This window comes from Channa argus, chromosome 3 (genome assembly GCF_033026475.1).
Source record: "Channa argus isolate prfri chromosome 3, Channa argus male v1.0, whole genome shotgun sequence".
Classification (NCBI taxonomy): domain Eukaryota; kingdom Metazoa; phylum Chordata; class Actinopteri; order Anabantiformes; family Channidae; genus Channa; species Channa argus.
The window spans coordinates 5,729,616-5,741,732 of NC_090199.1; the positions used below are offsets into that span (position 1 = coordinate 5,729,616).

The 12,117-nt window shown below is 40.9% G+C and overlaps 1 protein-coding gene across 1 annotated transcript in view; it reads right to left on the reverse strand.

Moving 5' to 3' along the window:
- LOC137124276 (voltage-dependent T-type calcium channel subunit alpha-1I-like) overlaps window positions 1–12,117 on the reverse strand; it is a 179,138-nt gene that overhangs the window by 76,962 nt on the left and 90,059 nt on the right. Inside the window, exons 5-6 of the mRNA XM_067499102.1 lie at window positions 9,531–9,628; window positions 2,961–3,120 (exon numbers count right to left, since the gene is read on the reverse strand). Of these exons, the coding sequence (XP_067355203.1) occupies window positions 2,961–3,120; window positions 9,531–9,628 (258 nt within the window). The remainder of the gene's footprint in view (window positions 1–2,960; window positions 3,121–9,530; window positions 9,629–12,117) is intronic.

Consider the following 12,117-nt stretch of genomic DNA (forward strand, 5'->3'; position numbering starts at 1 on the left):
ATGGCTCATTATCAGACCGGACATCTAGAGGGGGTCTCTGTAAATTGAGGTTATTGTGTTGGCCACTACAGACAGACAGCAGTCACGTCACACCTGAGGAGATGCTGGACTCCTGACAGCGAAGGCGTCAGCCAAAGATGTGCGTTTTATTCTCCCGGCCATTGCTTCTGGAAACACTCTCGGTTGCAGCTTGAGTTACGTAACAGCTTGTGTGCACGTTTCCTCGACAATGGACTGTGTTAATTAAATTATTTCAGGTGCATCAGGACATCCCGCGATTACATTCCCTCCCTCTCTCATCTCTGATCTGGTTTCCATGGTGATGGCCTACCCTAAAGCCTCTCATCAGATCATTATTTTCTCTCTGGGCTCGGCAGTGTGAGGCGCCTTCCAGCCCACTTCCTCGCGCAGCCAAACCATTCTAATCAAACGCTTGGCTGCGGATTTGGTCTCCACGGGCTCTCGCTCACCACAGACACAATCCCAGTTATTGTCTGAGCTCTGTGTTTTTATACGGGTATTAGCTGTACTCTTAATCATAGAAATACAAACAACACCTGTAAAGCTTCCAGCTACTAATTTTGACTTGCTTATTTGCCTTGCTGTTACCAGGGGACATGGTGACAATTTGAAATCCTTACTGATGATCAGCGGTGGATGCAAATCTTTTCTTACTTCTATTTCCTTTAAATCTGCGTGATCCAGGTAAACACAAAACCTCTCAAAGCAAGTTCAACTGTACTGTAAATCGATGTTTTATGAAGAGCTACACAATCTTGTCAGTGTGTCTGTTAAGCTGTGCAGTGGAGCTGATGAATTTTTCTAATTACCTTGAACAAAACCAACAGGAAATTAATTCCAAATCAACTGCTAGAGTGGGGTTATATATCCCGCGGGTTTCAGAACATGTCCCATGAACAGGCACATGTGTGAAATGTACCCAACACGCAGTTCATGGGGGACACGGTTTCCAACTGAGCTGTTCCTTTAAGGTAACTCCTTCATATAGTGTAGCATCGCTTAGAAACACATCTAACAACCTTCAAAGAACAAATGTGTATTAAGCTCCATTCTTTAGTTTTCAGGGACACTTCCCAGGATCATTTTAGGAAATCACAGCACAAAAAACATGGGATGCCGTTTGTAATGATGGACAAAATGGATACAGTCAGTTGCATTAAAAACATTTAGGCTTGTTTTAAATTGGGCTAAAACTGCAAGTAACCTTTTCCAAATAAATAGTGTGATACTGTTACTATATTTACCAATATTTTGTGATAATAGTATAAATGACAGCAGCCCTATTCAACAATATCTTTGCGGCTACAAGTCACATTAGCAGGAAATCAATAAAACTGCTGATAACAATAATAATGATAGCGTAATAACAATAATAATACAGCTGATACTGACAATATGATCGGCTTCTTGGGGAGAGAGCAACACCGTATATTGATATGATATGACATCAAACATGTTGTGCTCCTTTGCCGTTTACTGAAAATTATCTTTGCCTAAAATTAACGAGACACAAAGCCATTCACCCTTAACATTACCTCATATCCTATCACTTAAGTCATCTTGCAGGGAATTTTTTTTTTGGTTTTCTTTTGTTTGTGTGTGAGGATTTCATCCAAACCAGCAAATCACCAAAAGGTGCAGAATTTTACAGGCAGAAGGTGAAAGATGTTGACATCTGAGTGACAGCTGCCGGTTCTGCTTCTCTGCCCGAAACAGATGCAGCAAAGAACGTAACGCAGACAAACACACAAACAAGAACAATCTCTGTAGCGCTGAAGAACGCAAGCAGAGAGCGAGACTCTAGCCAGACTCAATCAACAACAGTATTTGCACTCCCCTGTCTCCGAAACAACATGACAGAAGAGTAATTGAATTTCTGAGACTTTCACCAAGTAAACAGCCCACAGCCACGGCGATACAAAAGATCTATCCACACTTTAGTGATACCAGCTTATCTTTGGTGGTCACGCTTCTAACACTGGGTAAGAAGCAGGGCACAAGCAGGACACGCTGCCAGTCATTCACTGAGCTAGATGCAGTACAAAGAGTTTACCACAAAGAGGAGGGCGAGTGAAAATCTAAAAAAAAAAAAAGAAAACAAATTGAAGACATTTAGATTTAGATCAAATACTGGATGCAAAGTTTGATGATAATTACACCTATTGTTTTGTGAATATAGCTATTGACAACCTGTGAGATTCTTTGTTCCAAATGACTCTTGGTTTTATTCTTGGGATGTCACTATGAAGTATAGCACAGATTGGGTCACCAATAAAAAACAGCAACATAATGACAGGAGCTTTACAAGAACTGCAGAAAACCCCCAGGTCAACAGTTGGCGGCGTCACCAACAACCTCCACAGAGCACATCAACTACTCGTTTGGCTTGTTAAACCTGACACATTTCTTCTCCGTTTGTATGTTGAGTGATGAAAACACACCTAAGTTGTTTGGTTTTTCCACCCCTGGAAACATCCATGTTAAAATAATCTCAAAATGTATAATAGGTGATGGTGGTGTTGGTGTTTCTTTGAGATAGAGAGGATTGCTGGGTGAAAAAAAAAAAAGAGTGTCAGTTTTTAATTAAGTGGCAAAATTGACTGTGAGATAATGACATTTGCTTTGTGCAAATTTGGGTCTGCAACCAGAATCATTATATTAGCACTTGAGAAAGAGAAGGCGAGAGCGACCGAGAGCGAGCCTTCATCTCCCTCCATGCTAATATCAGTAAATTAAGTAGACGATGTAATTAATCTTCCATAGTCACGCTGAGGGACTGAACGTAATGAGAGGGGAGCTGACAGACCATATACACTTTTATATGGCCATAGAACTTCACACACAGTGGACGTGTGCGTAGGCAAACAGATAAACAATGAATGTGACATGTCTCACCCTCCAGTGCTCACACGCTGACATACTGTAAAGCCGTGACTCACAGTGTGAAATTCTCCTCCGGGTAGCAGCGGTTCCTCAGCAGCCCCGCCCACAGCTGCACGCCGATAATGCCGAAGATGAAGAAGACGAAGAAGCAGAGAAGGAGGACGTTACCGAGCATGGGCAGCGTGTCCAGCAGCAGGTTCACCAGGATGCGCATGCCTAAAGAGACAGAGACACACACACACACACACACAGAAGCTTTTCTTTACTGTGAAGATGGGATGGTTTACTCCATCATTTCATTCTCATGCTCCACATGCATCAAAAGGTGTATTTGCATGGCTCCTTCCCTCAAACTATTTAGCACTGGGAAATTGGTAAATGCTAGTGTTAAATTAAGGAACATTGTGTGACACCAGAGTATCAGCACATCAAAGACCGTTTTCTTGCTTCAGGTGAGTGAATACGTGTGAAATCAACCGGGTTGTACTGTATAAAATAGCCAAGATTATCAGGCAGCACTTGTGGGTGCAGGCGCCATAACGTAAAGGCTGCGCCATGTTTACCTGTACCTGAGTTACCTATATATATATTTTACTGGGCTAAAAGCTTATTTAGGCCAAACACATTTGGTTTAATAGCAAGTTACGGTTTCCCAGTGGCTCCATGCAACATCTGCTAATTCACCAGGCTGCAAACTGCCAGTTACACTGTACTGTCCCACTGTGACCACAATGAGAATCACCTCAGTCTCCAACTCACCATCAGACAGGGGAAACCTCACAGGATGGCACATGCGTCGCCACATATTAACACAGAGTGATGTCCACATCCTCTTTTACAGTGAGATGCATTTGGAAAATGTTTTGTACCTTATTATACTTAATGATATTTGTCACTGAAACATTTTGGAATAGTGAAAATATAACTACTTGCGGAAATAGAATAACCTCAGTGACCCTGTCATACATTTTTCAAATATCACATCTGAGCTCAGTGTGTGTTTAAACAAATAAGCGCGAGGCCATATTATATTCCAACTTACTCAATAAAGTTTTTATTGTTTTTGCGCCGTGTCTTTCTATTGTTAATGACAGATGACACAATAAAGTACACAAATATGCATCTATCTCAATTCTGTACACATGTGCCATACAAACACACACACAGACACACTAACTTACCAAATCTGCCATTTCCATATGAGCTGTTGTATTATAATTAGCAAATCAATCTTCCAATCTCCACACTAATTATGATCCCACGCGCCATTACTTTGAATCTGATCTTCTGCAGAAAAGCTAACGCTGGGGTTAACTTCTTTCTGTACTATAGAGTAATAATGCATTTTGCCTATTAATCAGGGGTAAATGGGCAGGTGGTTCCCAGATTTGTATGTTATGCATGATTTATTGTGAAAAAGCAGAAACCTCTAACGGCCTTCAATGATACCTGGATACTTTAAATATGTGGACATTTCCATGAAAACATGCAGCTGCTTTATCTGTTTGAACAATGAGGAATCAATTAGTGAAAGTCTCGCATCGTTTTCTAAAATATGTTCATTAATGCTTCAGGAAATCGTCAGTCATAGCAAAAGAAAAATGCACATTTTTCATGACAAATCAACTTAATTTCTTCTTATTATTTGTCTTTCGGTAACTGCTAGTAAGGGCACAAAATATTTAAAGCATTGTTATTCTGACAAAATAGGACTGATGTTTCTTAACCTGCTTTATCACTATATTTTATGCCTAATATTTTTTGGGCTTCGAAAAAAAAAAAAGATTCGAATTTTGTCATGTCAGTTGATCTAAATCCAAATAAATTACACTGTGTTGAACTAAGCCACAGCTGAGATCTAACCTTGACGGTGTTGGTGCTTTTTGACGTGTAATTAAAAAATGATTCAAGATTGTTTTGTGAAACGTAAAACGCATCGTTTATTGGATTAATACTGTAGCATCATCCTGGCTATTTGAAAAATAGATATCATCACATTTAGTTTGGTCTGTTTTCTTTTTAATAAAAGGCAAGTGCAAACGACTGAATAGCGAGATAAATTTTAAAAAAAATAGGAAGATGAGCAGCACAGAGAGTAACTACTTCCAGCTGTTGCCTTCGCTGTCCCCTGAGAGAAGGTTATGGGTAATGTAGTAAACAAGCTGATTCTTTAAAGCTGTGGCCAGTGGGAACCAAGCTTGGATTATTTCCACTAGCGTCCCATTAGCGACACACACGTTCACTCTACCCTGCATGCGTCATCCACTCTCTGACTCTGTATTTGTGTCCCTTCCACACTCTGGGGATTGAATTACACCTGAGATGAGCCCTGTGGTAAATTGTCTTTGATGAAAGAGGCAGTCGCTTCTTTATTCTCTTCAAACAAATCAAACGTAGTCAAGGGGCATTTGGAAGCTTGTGCTGGAGCAGTGGAACAGATTTGCCTTGACTCTTTCACACCTATGCCAGTAGGTACAAATCAATGGCTACTTGATAAACCACATGTAACTATCAACAGTTGACAATGGACATAATGCCGCAGTGTCCATTGCTGTCTTCTTAGAGTCCAGATTCGAAGTGAAATTTGCAACACTGGGCTTCGTTTATGCCTTAAATGCTTAATAATAAAACTAGATTCATTATAATTGTGAGCGAGCATCAAACCCACCTGCTTATTATCAAGAAATCAAAATCAAATGATTGTTGCTTCTCTTCCTCTAAGATCTAATCACTTCCCTTTTCTCATCTTGCTGTCCCCTCTCTGGTCTTTTGTCCTCTCTGTTTCTCACTCATTTTATCTCTATTCGCCCCATCAACCCTGCCATGCCTCACAATGGCTTCTATCTATCATCTTAATAGCCTGCTCATCAGAGTACCCCCACATCTCTCCCCTCATCATCCTTCTCCTTCTCTCGTTCATCTTCGCCCATCCTTCGTGGAGCTGGAAAATCCCCTCCTCCCTTTCATCATTTGTCTCTGTTGTTTCTCCCTCCTTTCCGAATTCTTTTTCTCTTTTATTGTTTCTTAGCCCAAAGGTTGTGTCTTTATTAAGATGGTATGAAATAAACTGCAAAGAAAGGATCAATTTAGCGTGAGATGATCTATTTTTCTGTCATCCTCTGTATTACATAAAGTATTTGGTGACTTCATTCTCGCTTGTTTCAAAGCAAAATATTTCTCCTCAACTTATGTCGCAGATAAACATATTTCCCCTTTCAATGCCATGAACAAATCAAAAAGTTGCATCTATACACAGAAATGCAGAGCTGTCAAAACCACCTGATTTCTTGTCGTCAGCTTTGTTTTGAGAGATTAAAGATCAGCCCTGATGGAACGGAACATAACACAGAGATCACACAGAGATAAAGGAAATTTTAAAATAATTCTTCCATTTTTTTTTTAGACACAGGTACTGAAAAGAGAGGTGGGCAGATGATTAGAGTGGATAGAGACTGGGAGCTCACACTTACTCTGCAGTAAGTTAAAGCCCTGGATACATCACAGATCAACACGTGGAAACTTTTGTTTTGTAAAAATGCTGTGTTTCAAATCCAGATATTCGCACACATGATCTGTGACCAACCAAAATGCCAGCAGCTGCTGTCACACACACACACACACACGCACGCACACTGTGGTTTATGATTTATGAGCAGTGGGTGATTTAGCAATTATAAAGGAAGCAAAACAACATTAACTTCAAGCACCAGAATATCCGACTTAGAGAGTGCTCATAGCTTCTTAAAATGATTGCCTGTTAGGCGCAATTTGGACACGTAAGGCACAAAAGCAACTGAGCTCTGATTATTCTAATCAAAAAGAGACTAAGCAATAGAGTGGAAGTGAAAAGTTGGGTTTCTCAAAACACCTCAGGAACATCTGATCATTGCCGGGATCAGAACAGCTTCTCCATGGATCTCATTACTCTTTAAGAATTTAAATAGCCCCATGCAGTGTGTTCTTACGCAGGATGAGACTCTTATTATGACCGTATCCGATACTTTGGCTGAACAGAGAATAAACCTCACCTCTTTGCTCTCTCTTTTTATATTCAGTCTTTCCATTTTTATTTTTGTGTCCACTACAGTTCGAAATGCACAGGACCAAATCCATTTGAACACTGGCAAAAATCCATCCGTAAACAACAAGGCCAGCTCATGAACGGCCCACAGAACATTCAAAATTAGATAATTGCAGCCAAAACTGTGAGGCGTTCGGGTTGCTTTTGGCAGTCGGGTTTCATGCTGCATTTAAGGTGCTGCAGCTGCCGATTTGTCACAGAATGAACAACGGTGTGGCCCAGTATCAGTACTGTGCTGCATTTATTGTGTGCATCAATAACAACATCAGCTGGCACCTGCGAGCAAGGTTGGGCCTTAAACAGCATCATAACATCCAATCTTACACATTTGGTGGAAAATGTAAGCTGGAATTTTACACTTAATGAAAAAAAAACCTGGAGGTTGCCTGTAACAGGAAACAGGCAGTGGCTCTATTAAACCTTCACTAAGTCTTTTTTTTGCAAATTGCTAAAAAAAGTATGGGTCCCCTCAATATTATAAAAATCTGGGAAATGCAGACGACAGCAAAACAACAGTAGCTCAAGCACAGACTTCTTAAAGTCTTTACAATTTGCTTTAATAATTTTGTCTAAAAATAAACACAAAAACGTTCAGTGGTAAAAACTACCTTCACTGACCGAACCTTTGATCATAATTGATGAATAAAACTATACTGCAACTACAAAGGACTTTACTTTCAATGTCTTCTCCCCGACTTAGCTACTGTATTTGGCTTTGGATAAAAGCACCAACCAAATGACTAATGAAAAATGTACAAATGCGTCACAGTATCACAGAATATCACAGTATGCATCACAGTATACTGACACATACAGTATTAGGACTTGCATTATCTTTTTGAAACACAAAAATCACTGATGATAAATCAAACTGGTAACTGGTAAGAGTGTAGCCAGACAACACAGGATGGTGGTGTGTAAAATGACGCTGGTGGTGAGGAAGATGAAGAGGACAAAGGCAGAGCAGAGAAGTGGTGGCAGTTGAAAAAAAACAAGTACTTTGAAGAGTTGATGAATGAGGAAAATAAAAAAGAATGGAGAGTGGAAGAGGTGGCATGTGTGAAGCAGGAAGTAGCAAAGATTAGTAAGAGTGAGGTAAGGAAGACGTTGAAGAGGATGAAGAGTGGAAAGGCAGTTGGTCCTGATGACAAACCTGTGGAGGTATGGAATTGTCTATGAGAGGTGGCAGTAGAGTTTCTGAGTAGTTTGTTTAACAAGATCTTGGAGAGTGAGAGGAAGCTGAGGACTGGAGGAGAAGTGTACTGGTGCCCATTTTTAAGAACAAGGGCGATGTGCAGAGCTGTGGCAACTACAGCGGAATAAAGCTGATGAGCCAAACAATGAAGTTCTAAGAAAGAGTAGTGGAAGCTCGGCTAAGGGCAGAGGTGAACATTTGTGAGCAGCAATATGGTTTCATGCCTAGAAAGAGAACAACAGATGCAGTATTTGCTTTGAGGATGCTGATGGAGAAGGACAGAGAAGGTCAGAGGGAGTTGCATTGGGTCTTTGTAGATTTAAGATTCAGAGCAACGGAGAGTGTGGAAAAGAGGTGAATAGGTGAGTCCAAGCAGGTTGGAACGGGTGGAGAAAAGTGTCAGGTGTGTTGTGTGATAACAGAGTATCAGGGAGAATGAAAGGAAAGATGTTCAAGACGGTGGTGAGACCAGAGATGTTGTTCGGCTTAGAGACAGTGGCTCTGAAGAAAAGACAGGAGGCAGAGCTGGAGGTAGCAGAGCTTAAGATGTTGAGGTTCTCTTTGGGAGTAACGAGGATGGACAGCATCAGGAATGAGGACATCAGAGGGACACCTCATGTTAGATGTGTTGGAGATAAAGTCAGAGAGGCCAGATTGAGGTGGTTTGAACATGTTCAGAGGAGAAACTGTGATTATATCGGTAGAAGGATGCTGAGGTTGGAGCTGCCAGGCAGGAGGTCTAGAGGAAGAGGAAAGAGGAGATTTATGGATGTAGTGAGAGAGGACATGAAGTTAGTTGGTGTGAGTGAAGAGGATGCAGAGGACAGAGTTAGATGGAGATGATTTGCTGTGGTGACTCCTGAAAGGGAACAGCCGAAACGAAAAGAAGAATTTCAAATGAACTATTGTAGTTAAAATCATCAGATCAAAGCCAAATCCTTCTTGCTCCACCAGGTAAAATCTCTGCCTTGTTGATTTTTAATCTGAATGTGATCACAGTCAAAGTAGTTCTGGCTCAGGGACTCTTATTCAGAACCTCGGATGGCGACCAAGCCACTGGGCTGGCTGTTCTGGCAGGCAGCTGTCCATGGTGCTGAACGACAGCCAGAAACGCCATTGCATGAATAACAAGCCTTTCATCTCACTTTTCTGATGAATGTCTTTTTTTCCCTTCAGCGTGATTACAACTGTTATTTGATAAACAGCAGAAAAATCACTTGAACATGTGTCAGCGTTGGCTCTGACACTTTTCTGATAAACACATATCTATGTTCCAAAGATTATTTTCGCTTTTTGGCTGAGAACTGTTCAGTACATTTGAATGCGGTTTGAAGTGATGCAGTGACTTACTTGGCACCCTGTTAATTGCTTTAAGAGGTCGCAGCACTCTCACTGTTCTAATGGCAGTGAAGTTGATGTTCTGCAGGTCCAGCGAGTATTCCACCATTCTGCAAAATACAAACCAAACACCCAGGAAAAGCATGTTAACCACACAAATACGTTGAAACCCTTTTTAAATCTGCAACTGTACAATCCATCTGATCATCACAGGGGAGAGATTCCCATCAAAACGTTTTGTTTCTGATTTAATGGAGTCCTCCATCTCCCCGTGGCGGCTGCTCAGATGGCCGAGCGGGTTGATTGCTAACTGCAGGGTCAGCAGTTTGATCCCTTGGCTCCTCTGATTCACACCATGAAGTGTCCTTGACTTAAACACTGACCATTCAATTGCTGCTGGTAACTAATCCTTAATTGTAGGTTTTTTTGAATAAAATCATCTGCCAAATGACTAAATGTAAAATAAAACTATTACAGTTGCAAGTTATGGAAAGGCAAATATAACTGATACTGTTTGGATTGTAAACTGTATGTTTCCATTCAAGATGACAGATTGAAGCTAAAGCTTAAAAATTTGATATAGTCATAGTTCACACCAGGCCCCCGAATTTTATTTTATATTAAAGCTCGTCATCTTTCAAAGGCACCATCTAAAAGAACACACATTGTTAATTAAAAAAGATATGCAGAAAAAGAGCACAACAAGAGTGAAATCAGCTAGAACACACTCAGAGGAGTAGATGACTTGCTCCGATAACTTTACCACATTTTACCAATTATCACATTACCACATGGGCCCTTTACAGGTTTTATCCACTGGCAAATCTAAATAAAACCAATAGAAATGTAATGTTTATGGTGATGCTGTTTATGTCTTTAAGACTCATAAAGTCTACAACCGTTTCATTAAATGGTTAAAAAAATATGTTTTTTTCAGGAATGGTATGAGCTACTAAACAAGAAAAAAAAAAGCTAAGGATGACATGGAGGCATCGAATGTGGGCAATTCAGCTGCTTGTTCAGACGCCTTAGTGACTGTTTTGACTTGGTCAGTAGAAGACTTGCTAGCTCTAAAGTGCCCTTGCAATTACAAAGGGCCTGCTGCTATGCTAACACACTGTGGAACAAGTTATAGATTAGTCTGCAGCTGAACTTGAATATTAATGTGTGTAGGCGTTTCGCTTGACTTGGAAAGTTGCAAAGTTGAGTCTGGCAAGAACCAGGTGTCAGGCAGTTTGGACACAGATGGAGAAAGATGTCAAAGCACACGGGAATAAGTACAGTAGACCTACTGTATCCTAGAAATGTGGATATAACTTCATGTAGTGTGTGCATCAAAGTGTATCCTGCCATTTTGCAGATGTGCAAAAACACGGGAGGCATGAGATTCAACATGCAACTGTCTTAGATGAAAGCAGAGCCTTGTGAAGGAGCAGGGCTCTGAGGGGAGGTGCTAAACACGTTTAAAGTAAAACGAGGTTTAGTATGATGGAAATATAGGAGAGTGAGTATGTTCCTGTTTTTACCTATTTCTGACAAATGTGTTAAAGGGGAAAAACACATAATTCACTGAAAGAATGACAAAACCAAACTGGAATTTCATAAAGAAAGAAAGAGAGAAGAAAAAGCATGAAAGGAAGGGTAGATAAAAAAAAAGTGCAAGTAAAGCACCAAGGGATGATTCAATGCAATATGACGATGGCAATACATGCAGACTGAGGGAGAGTGAGAGATCCCGAAGGTGGAGATAATTACAATGTTAGGAGCAGAGAGACATAGAGAGGAGTGTAATATGTGTATACCTGGCTGAACAGAAGGAAGCGGCTCTCAGGCATGCTGAGAACAAGGAGGAGGGGGGGGGGGGGGGGGGGGGGGGTACGGGTACGGGGGGTACAGAGCTGTCAAGATATAGGAAAGTGAAGTACAAGAAACCGAGGCAAGGTTCAGGATCTTCATACAAAATTATTCCACTCCAAGAAATTCTTCATAATAACAAGCTCGTTCCAATGAGAGGCTGGACCAGCTTGGAACTATAGCAGGTGATGTTTTTTTTTTCAAACCCAAGCCAATTAGTTGCTTGTAACCTTTTGACCTATGCATCTAAAATGGAGTCATTTTTAAAAAATGTTGACAGCAAAATGAGGTTTCCTGGTGTTCCAGAGGGAGGCTCACAGTTTGGAGTCCTGAAATGTTGGCAAACATGAGCAAGTTACATGAAGATCTAAGAGGGCAAAAGGGTGAGAAAAAGAAACATGTCCACATCAAACTTCTGCCAAGACTCGTGAAAATATAGACCAGGCCAGTTCGGAAAAGTTGGAAAAGAAAAAGTTCTCTGCCTCGACATTTTCAGGTCAAAGGCAAAAGTCCCAAAAGGCGCTTGCTCCTTATTCTTTGCGATAGCAACCAAAACTGTGCCCAGTGACCAAACCTCCGTACATGCTTCAAAACATCCATAAGGTTTAGATCTAACTCAGTGAGCCGTAGAATATGAATCCATCCCATTGCTGGTGGTGTTACTACAACTCTGATCCTTGATTGTTGCTGCAGCTCGCCCCACAAATCAAGCAAAGCTGTGCTATTATAGCACACCAACCATGAA